This window comes from Chironomus tepperi, unplaced genomic scaffold, assembly GCF_022539635.2.
Source record: "Chironomus tepperi strain 1889 unplaced genomic scaffold, CSIRO-AGI_Ctep_v1 contig_223, whole genome shotgun sequence".
Classification (NCBI taxonomy): domain Eukaryota; kingdom Metazoa; phylum Arthropoda; class Insecta; order Diptera; family Chironomidae; genus Chironomus; species Chironomus tepperi.
In genome coordinates, this window is record NW_027226345.1 from 1,177,732 (window position 1) to 1,199,095 (window position 21,364).

General features: G+C 32.7%; 3 protein-coding genes across 6 annotated transcripts in view; 2 read left to right on the top strand and 1 right to left on the bottom strand.

Annotated features, from left to right (window-relative positions):
- Positions 1-11: 11 nt before the first annotated feature.
- Tsp29Fa (Tetraspanin 29Fa) lies at positions 12-1,879 on the top strand. 2 transcript variants are annotated; one of them, XM_070641035.1, is made up of 5 exons: positions 12-288; positions 354-419; positions 599-787; positions 1,091-1,303; positions 1,368-1,879. In XM_070641035.1, the coding sequence occupies exons 2-5, from the start codon at positions 360-362 to the stop codon at positions 1,620-1,622; spliced, it is 717 nt and encodes a 238-aa protein (XP_070497136.1). In that variant the 5' UTR covers positions 12-288; positions 354-359; the 3' UTR covers positions 1,623-1,879. The 2 variants fall into 2 exon arrangements, with proteins under 2 accessions (XP_070497136.1, XP_070497135.1); XM_070641034.1 differs by having other exon boundaries at positions 14-419.
- Positions 1,880-2,267: 388 nt separating this feature from the next.
- Argl (Argininosuccinate lyase) lies at positions 2,268-5,379 on the top strand. The gene is made up of 2 exons (XM_070641033.1): positions 2,268-3,149; positions 3,823-5,379. The coding sequence occupies exons 1-2, from the start codon at positions 2,571-2,573 to the stop codon at positions 4,723-4,725; spliced, it is 1,482 nt and encodes a 493-aa protein (XP_070497134.1). The 5' UTR covers positions 2,268-2,570; the 3' UTR covers positions 4,726-5,379.
- LOC139091090 (uncharacterized) overlaps positions 5,182-21,364 on the bottom strand; it is a 36,575-nt gene continuing 20,392 nt past the window's right edge. The window contains exons 3-13 of one of the 3 annotated variants that reach the window (XM_070641029.1): positions 17,573-17,815; positions 17,052-17,314; positions 15,280-15,429; positions 13,472-15,057; positions 12,086-12,946; positions 11,609-11,803; positions 10,851-11,503; positions 9,913-10,150; positions 9,425-9,844; positions 9,270-9,363; positions 5,182-7,030 (exon numbers count right to left, since the gene is read on the bottom strand). In XM_070641029.1, the coding sequence (XP_070497130.1) occupies positions 7,000-7,030; positions 9,270-9,363; positions 9,425-9,844; positions 9,913-10,150; positions 10,851-11,503; positions 11,609-11,803; positions 12,086-12,946; positions 13,472-15,057; positions 15,280-15,429; positions 17,052-17,314; positions 17,573-17,815 (4,734 nt within the window). In that variant the 3' untranslated portion in view covers positions 5,182-6,999. Of the gene's footprint in view, positions 7,031-9,269; positions 9,364-9,424; positions 9,845-9,912; positions 10,151-10,850; positions 11,504-11,608; positions 11,804-12,085; positions 12,947-13,471; positions 15,058-15,279; positions 15,430-15,938; positions 16,299-17,051; positions 17,315-17,572; positions 17,816-21,364 lie in introns of those variants that run through there. The other 2 variants (XM_070641030.1, XM_070641031.1) reach the window with 2 other exon arrangements.

Below are 21,364 nucleotides of genomic sequence, written 5' to 3' on the forward strand. Positions count from 1 at the left end.
TAATGAACTGTTCCTACATCTGTTTCTTAGTGTATCATACACTTGCCACCTTTTATTAGAATTAGTTTGTCTATAAATTTCAAAGCTTGCTGAGCTCTAAATGCTATTTAAATAAAGTTTTTTTAGGAAGCTTACTATCTAAATTTTGTGATAAAAGCAGATAAAGCATAACATCCAATAATCGCATTAGTCAAGTGTATATCAAATAAATCACTATTCCGTCTACATTATATACAATTGCATCATAGATAGATAAGAAATCAAAGTACTTTTTGTGCAGTGGTTACAGTAAACTTCGCATTTTAAGTGCAAATATAAAAAAAATTCCATTAAATTTTGTTCTAAATTAAAAGGTCATCATGCCAGATAGCGAGACATGCATAAAGTACACGTTATTCATATTTAATTTCTTTTTTGTGGTATGCATTAATATTCCATTTACTTGATCTACTTTTATAAATTTTTTTGTACGAATCTTCCTGGATGTTGTGCCTTAAAATTTGAATTTTTCATGCACAAAACCGTGAAATATTCAGGAAGTTTCTGCAGACAGTAAATAACAAATAAAGCATGAAGAATCATTTTTGTTTACTTTAAGATTACCGGGATAATAATATTGTCTGTTGGACTAACAGTACAAGGAATTTATCATGGGTATAGTGAATTTTTGAGCAGTCAATTCCTCTCCCTTCCTGTGTTCTTAATTGTTATTGGCTCAATTATTTTCTTCGTTGCCTTTTTTGGATGTTATGGAGCATGGAGAAGCAATTATTGCATGATATTAACAGTAAGGAAATTATATTGCTTTTTAGGTCCGGATTCTCGAGTGTATTCTTATTGAAAGTCATTGGTTGGGTTTTTAGGGATCAGGTATGTTGGTCCTGGATCGTAATATGAAGATCCAGTGGGATCTTTCAGTCGAAAACAATCAAAATCTTATTCGTTCCAAATTCAAAACATTTTAAGTAATCTGACCAAAAATATGTTCTTGATCACAACTCTGACCAGCACATACCAAAGAATAAGAATACACTGCAAGATCCGACCCCTTTATTCCAACTCTCGATACAATTAGGAACATTAATTTTAGTTTTGCGGACTGCTGACAATAATTTTCATATTGGAACTCGCAGCCGGCATAACAGGATATATTCTCAAAAATTCCACGAGCTCATTGATTACAGACACTTTGCAGCCTACAATGAAGGACTACATAAATAATGAAAAGCCACATATAAGCGTTGCATGGGACGATATCCAATCACGCTTCGGTTGCTGTGGATTGCAAAATTACCAAGATTGGGTAGGATTCATTCTTGACATTTTTGCTACGTCGTTTAATCAACAAATTATTTCGATTATTCCAGGTGACAGAAATTAAAGGAATTCCGTTATCATGTTGTGAGATTCCTCATGGTATTTTAAATTCCTTCACGTGCTCAAATGAGACAACGACACTCCATGAAATCGGATGTGTTGCCAGTTTTGGATCGTTTGTTCAAGAACATGCTCGATCATTGGCATTGGCTGGAATTATTTTAGCAATTGTTCAATTATTTGGTCTATTATTTGCATGTATGGTGGCTAGACGAATCAAATATCATCGTATTGCGGGATATTAAACAGGAAGAACAGCAGTCAATTGATGAGTTTTGTTAGGAACTAGTCAGAGTGATTTTTTGAAGGTTATAAGGCCACGACCTGACTTGCCAAAAACGGAGTTATAATTAGTAATGTCTAACAAAATTCTTTGACAATCACAGTAAACATGCCAAAATTGCTCATAATCATCTTAATAATTTATAAATATAAAAGTGTAACAGTATTGTGTTGTTATCAGTAAACTCACGTCTTATTTTTGACCTGCTATAAACAAAAACACTCGGGTGTCGTTCTCAAATGACGTTCATGTGATGACTCATCTCTTATCTTTTGGACTTCTTCGACTGTTCAAAAATGACACATTTTTTAACGTTCAAATATTTGAATTTATTGTAAACACTAACACTATGAAAAAAAATTGTTAAATTTTAATTTGCAAAATTTTCTACTTTCCGTTGAGTTTTGCTGGTACAGGAACATTGTAAATGCTTAACAATGCAATAATTTAACTAACTAAAGTTTAAAAATGTAGAATCTATTGATATTTTTCGAGATATTTGAAAAATGCTTTATTTTCCAAATTGCATTGTTTATGTTACCCGAACAGCACAACGTGTTTGTTAAAGCACCGCTAATTCGCCGGATTAACGGTAAGATGCAATGATGCCCTGACTGGATCATGACGGCCATTTTTACAGCGAAAAAACGGTTGTGTTGTGCTTTTCGGGTTAGTGTACAACAATACGTATGGTTGAGTGTACTTAGTATGAGAACATCTTTATATAATCTTGATAACTAGCAAAACGGTTCTGAGAACCTTATTTACCTACATCCTTCTTGGACGTCATTTGTGAACGACCCTATCGTACTTATCATTTGCCTGCTTAATTATTCTCTTTGCTCATTTACTTATTTTAAAGATTTTTTTGTTCTTCTTTTATGATGCCTGAAAAATATTTCTCAATTTAATGTGTAACATTCCGCAGTCGAGTACGCGTGTCGACGATAGAATTAACATTAATATAATTTTCAAGTCGACGACAAAAAGAAGGCAAATGGAAGGAAAAACGTCAAAATTATGGGGATGTGGTGGGAGATTTTCTCGAGGTATGAATGTTGATCTAACTCAATTAAACAACTCACTCCACATCGACAAGAGACTCGCACAACAGGATATAAGCGGAAGTTTAGCATATTCAAAGATTTTATGTCAAACTGGAATTTTAGAGCAGACTGAATTTGAAATGATTCAAAGTGCGTTTCAAATAATCAGTAGAGAATGGGATGGTGGTATGATTGAGTTTAGGGATGATGATGAGGACGTGCATAGCGTAAATGAGAGGCGTTTAACTGAAATAATTGGTGAAATAGGAAAGAAAATTCACACGGGAAGAAGTCGAAATGATCAGGTGACACTTGATATGAGAATGTGGATGAAGAAGGCGATTCTGGATGTCCTTGATATATTCAGGAACTTTTTGGGTGTACTTGTTATGAAGGTAGACGAGAATATTGATATTTTGATGCCGGGATATACACATTTGCAAGTATGAGTTGTTTGATGATTTATTTTGGAAATGAAATGCATACTGTGGACATATGGAAATGTTTTTGCGGTTGTGACGTTGGTTTCTCTGGTGTAAGCTAGTCATGTTATCTTTGGCTCAAATAGTCATCCAAAATTTCTTAGGTTAATCATCAATCCCGAAAGGTTACAGTCAGTGGTCAGTTAAGAGATATACCTATTGTCGCCTATACCAGTGGTGGGCAACTTGTGTACCGCGACACACTAGTGTGGCGCCAAATATTTTTAGAAATGCCATGAACCGTATGTCGTATGCGGCTTCGGTTGAATCTTACTATTAATTTGCCCCGCGCAAAAAAAGGTTGCCCACCACTGGTCTAGACTAAACCAAAGAAGCCAATCTCAGAGAAATACCAATAGACCAGAAATACCAATAGTATGTTGAGGCACACCAGTAGGTCGCTTAAATGACTTGGAATGCCAAGAACTGCGTGTCGTGTTCTGTTACGGTCGTGGCTTACTACCAAGGTGTGTCGTGGCACAAAAAAATTGGAACAATACTGGTGCTCAACTTCAGAAATCCCATAGCTTTCAACTCTTTAGTCAAAAACCTTCAAAACTAATTATCAATGTCCACAGCATGTCAATATTCTCATTTTTCATTCCATTATTCTCACTTCTGTATCTCCCTACAGCGTGCACAACCAATTCGCTTTTCTCACTGGCTTCTCTCGTATGGCTTTTTCCTTCAAAATGATTGTGATAGATTAAAGCAATTATACGAAAGAGTTGATGTTATGCCACTCGGTTCGGGTGCAATTTCCGGTAATCCTTTTAACATCAATCGAACCGAGCTAGCGAATCTTTTAGATTTTAAAAATGTCACAATGAACAGCATGTATGCGGTAAGTGATAGAGACTATATATGTGAATTCAATTTCGTATCAACAATGATTTCACTCCATTTGAGTCGATTGGCCGAAGATCTTATTATCTACAGCACAAAGGAATTCAATTTTATTAAGCTATCGGGTGATTTCTGTACAGGTTCATCATTAATGCCACAAAAATTTAATCCAGATAGTTTAGAGCTGATAAGAGGTTCATGCGGTGGAATTTTTGGTCAATTAACAAACATGATTGTAACATTGAAGGCATTGCCATCAACATATAATAAGGATCTACAGAATGATAAACAATCAATGTTTTATGTCTATGACAGCATCACACTATCCTTGAAAGTTATGTGCGGTGTCATTGAGACGATGACGATACTTGAAATTAATTGTCAAAATGCTCTAAGTTTTGATATGCTTGCAACAGATATAGCTTATTATTTGGTGAAAAAAGGTATGTCATTTAGAGAGGCGCACCACTGTGCATCAAAAGCAATTGATTGTGCCGAAAAGTATCGATTGGGCATTAATGAACTTCCAATGTCAGATTATAAAGCAATTAGTGAAAAGTTCAATGATGATATTTATGATATATTCAGTTTTGAAAGTAGTGTGGAGCAGTATCAAGCCGTTGGTGGAACGAGTAGGAATTCTGTTTTAAATCAAATTGAATGCCTTAAGAAATACATCGACAAGTTGTAAATTCCTGGTATTGGGGGTTGTTCGAAAGTGACGTCTTATAGTTCAATGATGGCTTGGTTGGGAGTGGAGCTGATGATGGGAAACGGAACCACTTTCGTTAAGACCAAGAATTTTCAATTTTTGAAATTCAAATTTAAAAAATACGTTACAGATTTAACCTTCAAAATCAAATTTAAACTAACAAGTTGACATGGTTTACACGATTGAGGACGTAGTCAATAGTTCAAAATTGAACCACTTTCGTTAAAACCAAGAATTATCAATTTTAGGAATTCAAAAATTCAAATTTTAAAAATACGTTAAAAACATAACCTTAAAAAAAATCAAAATTTGCCTTTAAAATTTCAATTTAGCTGAGCTTCTGAAAAAAGTGAAGTATTCCACCTACATTTTCCAGTTGACGTCACTCATCGACGACCCCATGCTGTTATTCTTCAATTAAAAAAAACGCCCAAATTGATTGCAAAAAATATACTTTTTATTAGTAAATTGCTTTTCTCTTTTCTATTACTCGATACTTTTTTTTTACTTCTTCTATTTTTTTTTCGAGTTGTTACGTTTAAATTGCTGCATTAGAAAGACAAGATTAATCTTAAACACAAAAAAAAATATTTTGACATAGAAACAATAAAAAAAATTATAGGCATTTGTTAATGATTAGTTTCTTTTATAATCTAAATAAAGAGCATAAATATTCAAACTGATATAAGTGGCAAGTAAAATGAATTATGGAAAAAAAAATCACTGTGGGCTGATTCCAATAAAGATAATCTTCAATTTTTGACTGCACATCTACTTTTTCGGAGAAATGATAAATGAAGTTTTAACGGTCATTAGAAATTTAAATTGATTTTTATGAAGATTGAGTGATAATTTGAATTTAAATTGATCGTTATTCTATATTCTTTTGAAATTTTGTAATTTTGAAATTAAATTTACCGTTAATTGTAATTTTCGAAAAATTTAAATTTGTAATTTTTGATAATTTAAATTTCAATTGACCGTTATTTCTCATTTCAAAACTAAATGTTAATCAAAAATCCAAAAATCAATTATTGACTTAATTCAGACCCAAAAAAATATTATTAGACAATCATGTCCATCCTTGTTTTAATTTCAAAGACTATTAAGTATGTTTATACACAAAGTAGTAATAACTATCTGACTATAAGCACTTTTAAAAAAGCAAACATAGAAATGTCTAATGACATGTTAAATGACAATCAAAACTTAATTTAATTTTTCTTCACATTTCTTATATTTTCTCTTTCTATAAACTTTCTTTTAAAGCATTATAATAAAAAAAAATGTCAATTAAATTTTGGCGTCGTTAATAAAAAAAAATGAAAAAAATTAACTAAAAAGTTGCAATTCTTCTTAATTCTTTTTTTTAAGATTTAGCAAGCTTTAACATAGTAAGTTAATTAAGCAAACGAATCACAATTATGTATTGTATGAGGACTTGTTTTTACAACATGCATTATAACTTAAATACGTCTTAAATTGGCTCTATAGTAATAAAATCATTGTTAAGTTGAGCTTGGGGGCACATAGGTGATGACTTAGGGGACTTTGTTTGTAATTGATGGAGTTTACAAAAAATAGGAATGGTTTATTGATCCCTCCGTGACTCAAAACAATTACTGATATCCCGAGTGATACAACGTGGTCGTGACATTGACACTTTGTCGTGTTGATTGTATCCAAGCGGCACAACGTGATCGTGACATTGCAACTTTGTTGTGTTGCAATCCAAGCGACACAATTGAAGAAGACTCCGTCACGGAGCTTTTAAGGCTCGTGGATGCCGCATGGACGCGGCTTCCAGTTGGTGTTAAATTAGCTTTTCTGGAGCCTTTTCGATTTGTGTCGCTCAGGCTCAAATGTCACAGATACATGAGTATGACAAAATGACATGATTGATGCAATAAACTGACGTATTACGTCGTGTATCGCTCGGAATAGCAACAAACAACTAACTATAATGATCATTGAGTTACCGGAGATCATAACCCCTAAATTACAGGCAACTTTTTGTTAAAAACACATAAATTAAAAAATTAAAGCGGATCATAAGTAAATTTTGGGCAAAAAAACTTCACTCAGCTGTGGTTTTTGTGCCTGTTGTGATTATATCTTATTTTCATGTTATGGATATTTAATTATTTGGAGGCTTAAACAATGGAGATCAGTCAAATAAAACTCTCTCTCACACTACATACATTTATATATTTTGGGTGCGCTGACTTTTTTTTTTGCACAATTTCACACATGCTAACGGCGACTTTTTGATCTGCTCGATGACCTGTAATTGGATAAGTCGTGTTGGTTTTTGGTTTGAGGAAGAAAGAAAGAAAAAAATGAGAAGATAAAAAAAAATTAATTAGATAAATAAAAATACAAAATAATTGGGAACTACATAGATAAAAACTATAAATCAGATTAAATAAAAATCAAAAAAAATAAAATAAAGTAGAAAATCAACAACAAACCAGACCAGGCGAAAAAATTAGAATTGATGTATTTGTGTGAGGTTGTAAAGAGCGAAAATATATCAAACTAAAATTATAATTAATAAAGTAATCTAAAATAAAATTTGAATTAATTAATGATATGAATAGTACTACATCTAGTAAAATCTATGATCAATCAATCAATCAATCAAAAATATATCAAATTAAACTACTATAGTAAAGATATTGTTGGTATGTTAAGTGTGAAATCATTATTAATAATAATATCTAAAGGTATCGTGTTTAGCTTTTGAGCATATTGTCAACTGAACGGTGATATATCTAGACAGGAAATGACTGCTTGTGGATTATAGCAACGCGTTCCTTCCGAACGACGATTAACCTAATTAGATAAAAATATAAGTAGATTTAAACTTGAAATGGCTATAATGGGAAGTAACTTGGAAGTAACAGAATCATATTCATTTTAGGATTTAAATTTATCGATTATTGAAAACTCAAAATGAAACGGTTTTTAAAAATTCAAATTTTTCTCGGTTTTTCAAACATTCAAAACCAAACGATTTCGGAAAATTCAAATTTTTCCGGGTTTTCTGAACATATAAAACTAAACGGTTTTCAAAATTTCAAATTCGAAGACAAACAATTTTCAGAAATTCAAATTTGTCTCATTTTTCGAACATTCAAATTCAAACAGTGCTCAAAAATTCGAATTCGAAACGAAACGGTTTTCAAAAATTCAAATTTAACCGGTTTTTGAACATTTTAAATCAAACTTTTTTAAAATTTAATCAGTTTTTTAACAGTGGACAACCCCTGCAAAATTCAATGAATTTTGAAATTTTGGAATCATTAATCAACTTGAGTTTTTAAAGATCCTAATCACGTGCCAAGAAATAATACATAACCGTTTCGAAATTGACAAAAATGCATCATAAAAATTTCAATTTTTCAAAAAATAGATAATACAAAAAGAAATTTATCTACCAAAAGAAAACAGAAATGTGAAAAAATATATATAAAATTTCTGTATCTACCTATAGGCTATAAACCAGTTAAACGAGCAGCATAAATATCTGCGTAGTAGTCGACACTACCTAAATTTTGATAAATGCTGAATACTCAATTAATATTTGATTAGATATGTGAGAATGGTCATGATGAAATGGTTTCCTTGTTAATAATCCCTAACTTATGACTCCTTGTAATCCTATTATTTCATCCCCAAAAACTAATTAATTAATATGTGTTGAATGAATTTTTATTAAGAGTTTAAGAAGCCGTAATTCAGAGTTGCAAAACTGGCATTTGTGACAGACAAAAACCGTTCAAATGTTTAATAATTTGTATGGTTTTTCTTACATGTGACAGACAAAAACAGTCCAAATTCTTGGTAATTTGTATGGTTTTTGCCAATTTTGCAATATATGCAATCACCAAGAATTTGTACGGTTTTTGTCTGTCACAGATGCATGTTCTGCAACTCTGGCCATAATTAATCAAATTAATTAAGCAAAAAAAAAGTAAAATAATAACAAAATTTTGGTTGATTCGTCATGTTAAGTACCTCAAAGTTACTCGAAAATCATTCCTCAAAATTGCGCCGTGATATGTACAGCAATAAAATAGGAAAAGAAAAAGAAATTTCTTTTTTTGGATGGCATTTAAAAAATATAAAAACATAATTATGCAGTGTGTGCAATAAAATAATAATTAAAAAAAAATTTTGTGCATATTTTTCAGGAAATTTTATGCTGTTTTGCATAAATTATAAATGCATGGTGTAGTGTATGGATTTTTTTTTATGTTGGGTGAGTGTTTCATGTGTGTGTAATAATTATATGCATATTTTGCTTTTGTTTTAGGTATATATATATATAAAAAATAAGGAAGCACTATGAACAAATACACGATTCTAATTGTGTCCGCCGTGTCTGTCGAGTTATACGCTTTGGTGCATGTTTCGATTTTAATGATGAATTTCTACGTATGACTTTTTTTCTTTGATAATTTCGTCGTCGTGGTGGAATCATCATTGTTTCAGTTGCATGCTCGGATATTGATACATACGTTGTTATACCTCCAGCTGTTGTCGATAATATTGATGAATTCGGATGTGCTGATGATGATGATTTATTTATGACTGATGATCGGACTTTTGTTTCTAGTTGGAAATGAGGCATACAATGTTGAATTGATTTATGGACAATAAATCACTTTCTCACCTTTACTGATTGAATTGTGTTCAGGTTTTGTTCTTCTTGAACTGCTACTAGCTTCAATTACACGACTAGATTTCTTTTCATCTTTAACAACTTCCTCACGATGACTTTTTACAACTTTCGTTCGTCTCGGACGTCTTGGAACTTCAACAGTTGATTTTGGATGATCTGATTCAGATGAGCTGGCATTTGACTTGTGCATACGTTCACGGCTACTAACTCGTTGAATGCGCTTTGAACCATCACTTCCATTTCCGTTTTCGCGCTTACGACATGATGATGATGATTTTGTTGATGAGATTGTTGTTGATGCTGTGGATTCGCCACTTTTTGTTGTACGCCTCGTGCGTGTGGTAACTGATGGTGATGTGGTTGATATTTTGGAATTGCGTGGTAAACTCTCGATTGATGATTGCGATGATGCTATTATATACAATATAAGCCTTTATAGACACAATACAATGGGATGTAAGATATACAGCAATACTTACTTCTTCCTTGCATTCGATTATAACGTCGCAAACTATCAACAAAATTCGTCGAAACTTGAACACCTTTTGATTTCATTACCTTGGGCTGTTCAATATCACTAGATGAATGCTGTTGCTGTTGTAGCAGCCGCCCTTCGGTACCCTCTTTAATCGTTTCGAGACATGTTCCATTACTTGTTACCAACTGAGATTTTCGCTTTTTCTCCTCACTATCAGCATGATACATCTCTTTGCAAGTCTGAAAGGCACAAAAGGGAGAGATATGACTTTTTATTTTTTTTTTTACTTTTTCTTGTGTACAACATAAAGCGTGACCGCATAATTAATTGACCGTGTGGAAACTTAAATTAAATTTTCACGTAAAACAGAGATTACATGCCACTGATGTCCAGTTTTATGTACGTAATAGCAATAAAAGTAATTAAAAATTCATCACTGGACTAAGAATTTAGCGCTTTAAGCGGCATATGTATTAATTGTCAGAATTACTTCATTTGTTTTTATAGACCTCGGGCAATTTTATGGTTGTTCTTAGAGGTCGTACTCAAATGACATGAAGGATGAGAGCCAGAAGGTCGGAACTTTCCCAGCGATCAGTAATTGGTTAATAAATAATAGAAAAGGATTTTATCATTTAACGGTTTTTTAGAATTTAAAGTTTCTAACGGTTGGTAAAAATTCAAATTTTTTGAAAGCAACGCTTTTAAAAAGTTTCTTTTCAGCTTATGATGATGATAGAAATGGATTTGGGCTTCCAAACCAATTGATGCCGCCCTTTTTGCATTTCTGGGCCAACTTAGATGATGCCATAGTGATACCCCAAATCCATGCCAAACTGTACCCCCAATAGCTATAATGAGCTCAAAAAAAATCTCTCATAGTCCACAAAAAGAAGCTCATACACAGCAGTCATCATAAAAGAAAGTTAACAAACTTACGTTCATTATCTCGTCAGCAGCACGTGCTAATTCATCCAAAATTTTCTTGTCTCGAGCGAGGTCAAGTTTTCTTTCATACTTGTTATTTTGATACAAGTTTTCATAAATTGGTTCCAAATTTTTCGTCTCATCAATACAACTGTCTAGTGTCTCCAACATTGATTTCTTTTCGGATGTCGTTAATTCCGGTATTGATGATTTTTCGACTTTTTGGTGATGATGCATTATTAGGTCGGGCTTTTGATTATTTATAGTAACTTTTGTTGTTGTTGCTGTTGATGATGATGATGATGATGTCGTTGATATGTTGTTAGTTACGCCATTTCTTTTATCACTAAGGTTATTGCTGTTATTAATTATATTTAATTTATTTGAAGAAGATAAAACATTTTTTGATGATGTCGATAAATGCGTATAATGTGATTTATTCGTTATATTCGTGTCACTCGTTTTTCTCGTAATTGGTGTGCCTTTTATACCGAAATAAGTTAATTCATGTGCTTTCAATTGTCGTGTTCCTGTTGATAATTTTAATGTGCTTGAATCGTCTTTCGTGCCAATGTTGTTATTGCTGCTTATATTATCTCTTTTAATTCTTAATGAATTACTTCGTGATAATGCTGGTGATAGAGATTCAAAGTTATGTATATTGACTGTATATGGACATGGAAATAAAAAAATAGAAATGGGAGAAAGAAAATGAGAGCTTAGCTTTATTTACAGTCATTAATGAGTCTACATTGTTCATGTCTTATTACCTTTAACGGAATTGTCCTGCTGAATTGTATTAACATTGCTATAAATGTTGCTGTTGCTATTGACCTTTTCATGAATCGATCCGATTTCAATTAAACTTGTACGTGGTGCTGCCTCAATCGTCACGGGTTTTATTGTTGTTGGTGCGGATGATGATGATGATGATGTCGAGTTCTCATATAACGATGTTAATGGAGCTGCAATTTAAATGAAAATAGGAAAGAAAAAGTGAAAAAAAATGGGAGAGCAAGAAGTAAAAAAAAAAATAAGCACAAAAGAATGGGAAACGACGCGATTTGAAACACTTTCAACTCAATGGGATTGCTTTACGTAAAAGAAGAAAAGAAGTATGTAATATTGTGCGATGAATGAACGTATATAAAAAAAAGCATAGCAACATTAAATAATAGGTGGTTAAGAGGCATAAATTTACAAGCGTGTATGATGAATAAATTTTTATATTTTTTTTATGTACATACTTTTGGCCCATTTTGTACCATCGCCGGTAGTCGTTGTTGATGATGATGACGCTGATTGAAATGCACTAGCAATTTTCTTAACACGCACACGACTCCAACTCCCTGATAATTCCGATATTGATTTCTCTTCCTCATTTTTACTTAAAAATGACTTAACCTCCTCATCAGCCATTGCATTTTCATCGCTATCGTTTGCAATGTCATAAAGATGCTTTAATTGTGACAATTGCTGACTCAGTTGCTGACTTGGATTCATGATCTTTTTTAACCTTGGCGCTGCAACTGGTGCTGCTGGTGTTGACTTGACTGAACTTGTTGATGATGATTGCGAAAAATTATGATTTTGTTTCTCTTTTTGCTCTATTGACATTTGGAACTTTCTATTTTCCTCCAAAAATCCATTGAGGAAGTCAAAATCATCATCGCGCTTATCCGGACCATCTAAAATACCATGATCACCATCGAGTGAGGAAGTATAACGTACAGGTGCATTTGATTTATTACGCAACATACTGCTTGTACTGCTTGATTTTGACAATGACTCATTATTAAGTCTTAACGATGACGTACGTATTAAAGGACTTTCCTGTTCAAAATGTTTCATTGCATCATCAAAATAGCTTGTCGATTTCATTGTCTTTATTATCAATGATGTTGACTTTAATTCATCCATTATCGTATCCATAGAACTCGGATGTGGTAATTTTAAGTCAATCGATATTTTATGGCCTCCTTTTTGACGCTGATCTTTATCAGGTAAAACATTTCCGCTTGTTTGACGCGAGTCATTGTAACTGGTGAAGGTCGTTGGCTTGTGGGTTGTTGTTGCTGTCGAACTTGTTGATGATGATGATGAAGAATCTGTAAAGTTGTTTTTATTCATATTATATTTACACTAAATGAATATTCATTATTTAATATTATAACTTAATGCAGTTTTAGTTTTGCGGAAGTAGTTTTGCGCTTTTCTAATCGATTAAGCTGGATGGGATAAGCAATAATGGCGCACATGATTAAAAATGTTTAATCAGTGATGCTTTCAAGGCAACAAGTGTTTACATTTTTTGGTCGGTTTAGAAACCTTGACCATAGTGAATAAATCTCTTGTCTTGGACAGTTTATAGACATTAAGAACTGAAAATGACTTTCTGAAATTGAATTTTCTGCATCTGACAATGACTATTTGGATTTTTTTTCGTCAATAATACGACAAAACCCTCCATTGGCATAAAGTTCACAATTGTGTAGAAAGAGATATAGCCTTTACCAAAAAAAAATTATTATTAGCCTTCACCAAAAACATTAAACATTTTTCTTGCATGATTAATAAACGATTTTTGCAGAAGAAAAAGGTATGAATGGACTTTAAAATCAAAATTCACTCACCTTTATTGACCGGATGCTGTTGCTGAATTGTTGGCAATGATGATAAATTTATTTTCGTTGAATATCCATTACTACTGACTGTTGCTGATTGGTAATGATGTTGACTATTAGTATTATTACTTGACTTCTCTTGATCCATTGCCTTAACGAGATTTTTAAATTCGATCTCTAATGCATCTTCCGTTGACTTCTTTCCTGTTAAAACTGACTCTAATTCGGCTGAATGTCGCCATGTTGTATGTTGATTATCAACAGGTCTTAGTCGTACGCCCCAAAGACTACTTCCACTTTCAAGATTCTCACCAAGATGATATGGTTTCGGTTTAATAGGCTTATTTTTTAATATTCCACGCAAGCCATCCGTGTCTGACTGACCTTCATCTGTATCGTCTTCTCTTGCACTTGAATATATAGATCCAACCGTTGTCGTGACATTGGTTTTATGAACACTATCAAAATGACTTTCTATTGTTGGCTTATCGACTTCATCGTCATCAATCGTTATTGATTCCTGTTGTATTGAATACTCTGGATCTAATAAAGCACCTGAATTTCGCCTTCGTCTACGGAAGTTATTTGTTGGTGGCGGTTTTCCATCCGTTTCAACAATATTAACACGACCTGACTCGGCAGCAAAATGAATTTCTGTTTTACAAAATTCAACTTTCTTATGTCGTCCATCATTTACAAGTGCTGTTGATGTTAATTTATCATTATATGATCCGTTTAAATTAACGAGCGATATTTTTCGGTCATTGCTGTTTCGATGCTGATAATGTTCATCTACCTTCTCATCAATTGCTATTGAATGACGTTTTATTTCCTCTTTTCTTTCGAGAGATGCTTTTCTACGCATTGGAATTGGTTTATCACTGACAGTTGTATCGGACGCTTTCACATGATGATGAGCTGGATTGCTAAATAATGAAATTGATGTTGTAGCTGCCGGCTTTGTTTTATCACCGAACGTAATAATTGTACGTTGTGGTGAATCGATCGTAGGCGACCAATTAGAAGGTAAATCACTTGACCTTCCCAAACCACTATCTGTGGACGATTCAATACCACCTAGTGACGATGACTCGTTTGGTTGATACATTTTCTCAAAGCCGTATGATTTTCGTCTATTCAACCAATCTTCAGCACTTATGTCACGTTCTTTATTCTTTCTTAATTCGAGACTTTTACAATTTTGTTCCAGAGACAATTTTTGATTGCTTAAATTCGTATTTTCGTGTTCAGTCAGTAAAAATTCATCATTAAATTTAGGTGATGGACTTGATTCACCAATACTAAGTTTCTTCAGTCGTTTTCTTATTTCTTGTAATGACTCAGCCGTTAAACAGTCTGTTTTTGATTCGTCTTTACTATGATTAGAACTAATTGAATCCATTGGACTTGATTCCGTTTTTAAAATAGCATCCAATGCAACAAAACCATTACTATTTGTGCTACTTGTTGATGTTTTTGATGCGTTACTCAATCGACGCATATTTTCTGAATTTTCAATATTCTGTCTAATCTTCCATACATTAACGGAATTTTCTGGTAAATCAGCCGGACGAGATGATCGAATGAAATTAACTCTATTAAGCAGAATAGTATAGAAATATATAAGTATTAAGTATAATAAATGATCATATAGTATCGATAAAATAAACAGTATGTGTGCCAATTTGTAAAGTTGTCTAAATTGATTTCCGTCACATTATATGTAAACGACTTTATAAATCAATAATGTCTAGTCTATAATTGACGATTTAGCTACTTGTGCTCAGCTCTTGTATTTATATCAATATTTAACTCACCTTCCTCGCGACGTTTCAGATGTCTTAGGAAATTGTAATGAACGTCGGATTTTACTAACTCGTTTCCAATCGTATGGCTTCACATCATCATCGTCGTCAATATTTGCCAAGTCCTCAATCGATGCACTCTTCCCACGCAAGATACTGTTGCTATTAAAGTTGTATGGAGTTTGTTAATTTTCAAGTATATATTTTTTTGTGATCAATGTAGGTATGAATAAATGCGAATATGGAAAGCAAGTAAGAGAACAAGAAGACTAGTTAGATCAGTGGTGGGCAACCTGTGTGGCACGGAACACCTTAGTGGTAAGGCTCGACAAAAATTGCATATGACACATGGTTCATGTCATTTGAAACATTTTTTGTCGACACACTAGTGTTGCGCGACACTGGTGTGACATGGCACTTAGGTTGTCCACCACTGACACTGAGTTAGAGGCAAAAAAAATATTCATAAATCGTTTCGTTAATTGTATTTGCTTAGTATTTTCTTTTGTTTCACAATTCTTCTAGACTCATTCAATACTTTTTTAAGGTATATCTCCTTCTATGATACTTTTAAAACTAAAAATTGAAACTTTTTTTAACGCCAACAAAATTATTTTCGCGACGACAGAAATAATTTCAAAATTTCCGCTGCTTGTAAATTTCCGTTTTACCTTCAAAAATTTATTAAGTATTGCAATGAACACGCAATGTCGAGCACTTTATTTGCAATTATTTATAGTATTTGCTGTGTGTTATTTGACTTTTATTTTTTATTGCAATAATTTTCGTTGTTGACACTTAACACAATGGAATCTTCCTAAAAATTCACATATTATCATTATTATTTCCAGTGAAAATAAGGTTGGATCACTTCAAAACGAGTATTTTTAGGCTTCTTAATAACAATTGAATGTACATAAATTAAGGTAACCCAAAAAATATCACATCAATTTATTGTCGAAAGTCGCGCAACACAAAACACAGTAAAAAAAAGAGAAACTTTGAAGAAAACAACCAACAGAAGTGTTTAAAAATATTTCACCGATGTGATTGATTGAAGAACAAGAATAAGACTGAAAAATATCAAGACAGACTTGCTGTTATTTTGCATGTAAACTTGTTATAATATATATAAAAATGATTCATTTTTACGGGTGCGTGAACAAAAAAAAAAGCTCAAGACACAGGCAAGAATATAAAAATTAAGTAAGAAAACAAAAAAATCTCACATGTGTGACATAAAACAAAATGAGAATTAAGAGAGAAAAATATGAAAAAAAAATCTCTCAAAAAAATTTCTTGCCGCCAGAGTTGACGGGATGATGACGCGAGAGATTGTTAAGAATGTTGCTGTTTCTGTATTGATCTTGAAGAATTGAAGATCAATATTGCCTGATTGGAATGTGGAATGAATTGATAAAATTAATTTTTGTGAAATTATTGCACAAATTCATGAAAATTCTCACAATTATTGCAATCCTTGGATTGTACACTGTATATACACTGCGATTAACGTAAACTTAACATTGTTTTATGTGAAATATCTCGATTTTCAATATTTTCTATTAAAAACTGAACTCAATGTTTACTTTCAAAATACAATAAACTTCGAAAAAAATTCGGATTTCAAAAATAGAAATCGAAAATTAATTTTGAATTTTTGACAACCGTTAATTAAAAACCTCTAAAAAAGTAAGTTAAATGGCCTCTAGAATATTGACTGATATTGTGAAATCGGAGATGAAATGAAGACAACAACCCTGTACTGTCGTTGACTTACATACCTTTCTTTCGAGCCATAAAGCATTTCGTTCATTTGTTGCTGTCTTGAAAATTCTGCTTCTACAGAACCCACGCCATTATTCAAGTCATTTTTAATATTATTATTATTTATATGATGAAACAAATCAGTTTTGCGATTATTTGAACTATTACCATCATTGGTGGCTGTTGCTGGTGATGAACTGAAATATGATGATGATGAGAGTAAGGCCTTCATCCGACTAGATGTTGGTGAATGTTGTTGCAATGGACGTGGGCTGATTGACTATTAATTGAGAATTTTATTATTATTAATTTTTCTCGTCTATTTTCGGTCATCATAATAATGTATTAATACTATTTAATAATTGCTGTTGAACTTGAGGGTGATAGAATCGTACAGATGGTATTGGTATGGAAAACTACACATGCCAAAATATATGTACAATTGTGATCAATCAACATCAATTCACAATACATTTATGAGATATTTACATCTCATCCTAACATCAAACAACACTATTAATTTATTAATTAATCTTACTAATAAATCACTGCTCATCGATGAATTTACATTACTAGCAACGGCAGCAGTTGAAGTACCATTTGTATAATGTGAATATGTTTCTGATGTTATCGCTCTCCTTGACGATGAGTGTGATGTTTGTATCTGTGCTCGAACAACTTGTAGGGCTCCACCGGTTGATGTTATTGTCTGTAGTATATCCATTTGCTTGTGTTGTTTGTGTTTCGTTCCATCTGAGGTCTCAAAACTCTGCAGTAAACTCTGTAAGAATATAAAATAAATGAATATAAATGAGTTATTGAACATATTCATCTAAAAAACACAAGAAAACATATAAAGAGCATGAAAAATCGTAGAATGAAAGGAAGCATGCAGCTCCATGGTTCAAGAGTTTCTTGCACGCGAAAATGAATGGAACAGGAATCATTAAACATTCCTAATTTGGAAGTTTTCGAACAATGTTGCTGGTTTTTTTAAAAAAACAGAATTTAAAGAAGGAAAAAAAAGTCAAACTGGAAATGTTGAAATTGAATTTGAAAACAGGTGGAATTGAGCGCATTTTGATGACCTTAAAGGTTAGGTTAGAGTTTTTGAGGTTATTACTTTGAGTTTATTGCAAAATTATGCGTTTCTAATGAAATTATATGTGTGGAGTTGCTTGTGAACTATCGTTACATATGCAGTTAGACTTAAAGACCTTCTTGCTATAACGTTATTTTTTTAATTTGGATTTTCCCGCACTTTTAATAATTTTTGTTTTCAAAAAATGTGTGATTTTCTGTTCCAATTTTAAGATTCACTTAAAGAATATTATGATTACTAAAGAAATAAATTGACAACTATTAACATACTGAAATCATCAAAAAAGTGTAACGATATCAAATAAAGCCAAAATCATCAAAACAAAATGTTGAATTGAAATGTAAACAAATCGTTTTCAAGCCCGATTTTCTCATATTTTAATGATAGCAGAAATTAAGTGGCTCTTATTCTGAAGTTAAAACAGCAATGCTTATGAACAAATTAGTATAATTAAAGAACTTCCTTGCGGATTACAGTAATGAATGATGTTTATTGTTTGAAGATAGAAAACAGACTAAATTATTTATATGAAGGGATAAACAACTATGAAAGGGGAAAATCAACTTATTACAGTTACAAATACAATTTGAATATTAAACGGCAGTTGGCATTGTATTAAAAAATGAAGCTGGTAATGAAGCTTTAGCTTCACACAAAGTCAAGACACCCTCAACATACCCAAACTGAAGCACAAATATTGCGTAAGTAAGCATCGAACCGATTCGCTTTAAAGAGATTTTTCTTTTTAGTTGCTTAGCACCACATTTCAATTTATTTTTATATAAAAAGATATATATTTTTTTGTATTATTATTTTTCCACGGAATTATTTAAACCGAACAATGTTAAATTAAAGGCAACAATTCAGACACTCTATATGTAGGTGGTAGATCTTTTTTTCTTTTTATTTTATCATGAAGCCATTTTTCATTAACTCATTTTTGACTAATCTTTCTCGTAATATTTATGGCTCTCACTATTTTTTTTTTACAAAAAAAGAAAAGATACCTTAAGTCAAGAAGCTGATTTTGAAGCACGTTTCATTCAATTGGAATGATGTAATTGACAGTTTTCGTAAATTCACTACACAATACCTTTTTTTTAGTCGTTGCCTGATTAAAATACAAGAACATAATTTGAAATATTCATTATACCTATCAGGGGTGGGCAACCTTTTATTTTTGGTGTTACACCTTAGTAATGGTCGAACAAAATAGGAGATTCCCAATGGTTCATGTCATTTCGATGGTCGTGGCACACTGGTGAGTCGTGGCATAATGGTATGCTATGTCACACAGGTGATCCATGTCACACATGTGAGCCGTGTCACACAGGTGAACCGTGATACACTAGTGATAAGTGTCACACAGGAGTCGTGTCACACAGGACAGCCATGGCACATAAGTGATCCGAGTCACACTGGACAGCCATGGCACACAGGTGAGCTGTGTCACACAGATGAGCCGTGGTACACAGGTGAGCCGTGTCACACAAGTGAGCTGTGGCACACAGATGAACCGTGGCACGCAGGTTAACCGTAGCATACAGGTGAGCCATGGCACATAGGTTGCCCATCACTTCATTATATGATACCATTTGTGTGAGAGAGAAACGTGCAATAAAATATATATATATTGTGTTGCAATAAAAGTGCTCATTTATATCTTCACATGGTTTGTCATTGATATTTAAGCTGTTTTTATTTTCTGACAGATTTTTTTTTATTGCAATGAGCGCGTTGACAAGCATTCCTTTTAATTATCCCCATAAATGTGAAATTTTAATCAACCTATAATTATTTTTATTCATGAATTTTTGATGGGTAGCAGTGATAATCATTGGTTTAATATTTTTATAAAAAAAAAAGCATTCCACATGAAATATTGCGCTTTTGGGGTTTTATGAGGGCAAAAAAAAAAAATTACTTTTTATTCGAATTTTTTAAATTGCAGCAAATATTTCAGATTTTTAAACGAAAAGTATGTCATGACATTTTTAACATTTTGAAATATTGAAACTTGCAAAAAATTTGAAATTTTATTGGATATTGATTAATATTATTGCTATTATTGGATATAGTATGAGCTGGATTGGTAAAGGAATATAGATATACTGCAGTATCAAGATTCACATCAAGCCATATTAGAATCAGATTGATTTAATTAGGTTATATCCCGAGCGACACAAATGAAGAAGGTTCCGATAAGAAGCCTAAAACCCTAACAGCACAAAGTGATCACTAAGGCACTGCCACTTCGCTGTTTCAACAGTAAGACACAAAGTTAACCTAATGTACCCGTGACGGCTGATTTTGTCACAATTTTACGGATTTTTACGGTTCGCCGCATTGTGTCACTAGGTTGTCACTGGGCAAAGCTCTTTGATTAACACTATACAGAAGCCACATCCATGTGACTTCGATCCTATGCAATTCTTCAGTCCAATCACTAAAAAAGTAAGTGCACATGATTCACAGGTACATTAACAGAACTGCACCTCAAACAATCAACCCTGAAGTAACTCACAGAATGACATAAAACTTCATTTCAATTTTAATTAACTGCTGAGCAATATTTAAATTTCAGGAAAAAATGTCCTTAGAATCTTTAATTAACTAAACTAATGTACAATGCGCAAATAAACTAAGTATGCAATGCTTACGTTAATAAAGCTGCAAACTCAATTAAATTAATGGATGTAGAAAAAATAAGCAGTTCATTACGAATAGATTCAATTTGTTGTGATTTAATAAAGCAAACTAGAAGTGTTCAAAACAGCAGCAAACTGATTGGATACGAGGCGACATTTATTCGCGATTTAACCAAACACTGTATAGTAATAATACTTTGTAATACACCGAGCAATCAACTATGATTTGGTTGAAAAAAGTGAATGAAATTGAGCAGTAACAAAAAAAAAAATATTTTTTTTTGCTTTATTTCCATTTCTTTCCTACCTCTTTACGTATTTGGATATTGAGGGGAATTTTGTAGCACGAAATGTGGCAGAAAAGTGAGATTGTTTAACGCCAATTTTTTCTCTTATTTGATGCCAGAGTAGTGCATTTGTAAAGGTACTTGAGGCAAATGTGACTCTCTGGGACTTGAAGAATTGGCCTCATGGGACTCGGAGCTAGTTTCTCGGATGATGTTACGGGGTGGAGTAGGTTCACCTCTGAGTCGATACAATGGTACACCTGGTATGACAAAGTGGTGAACGTGTCTCTCAA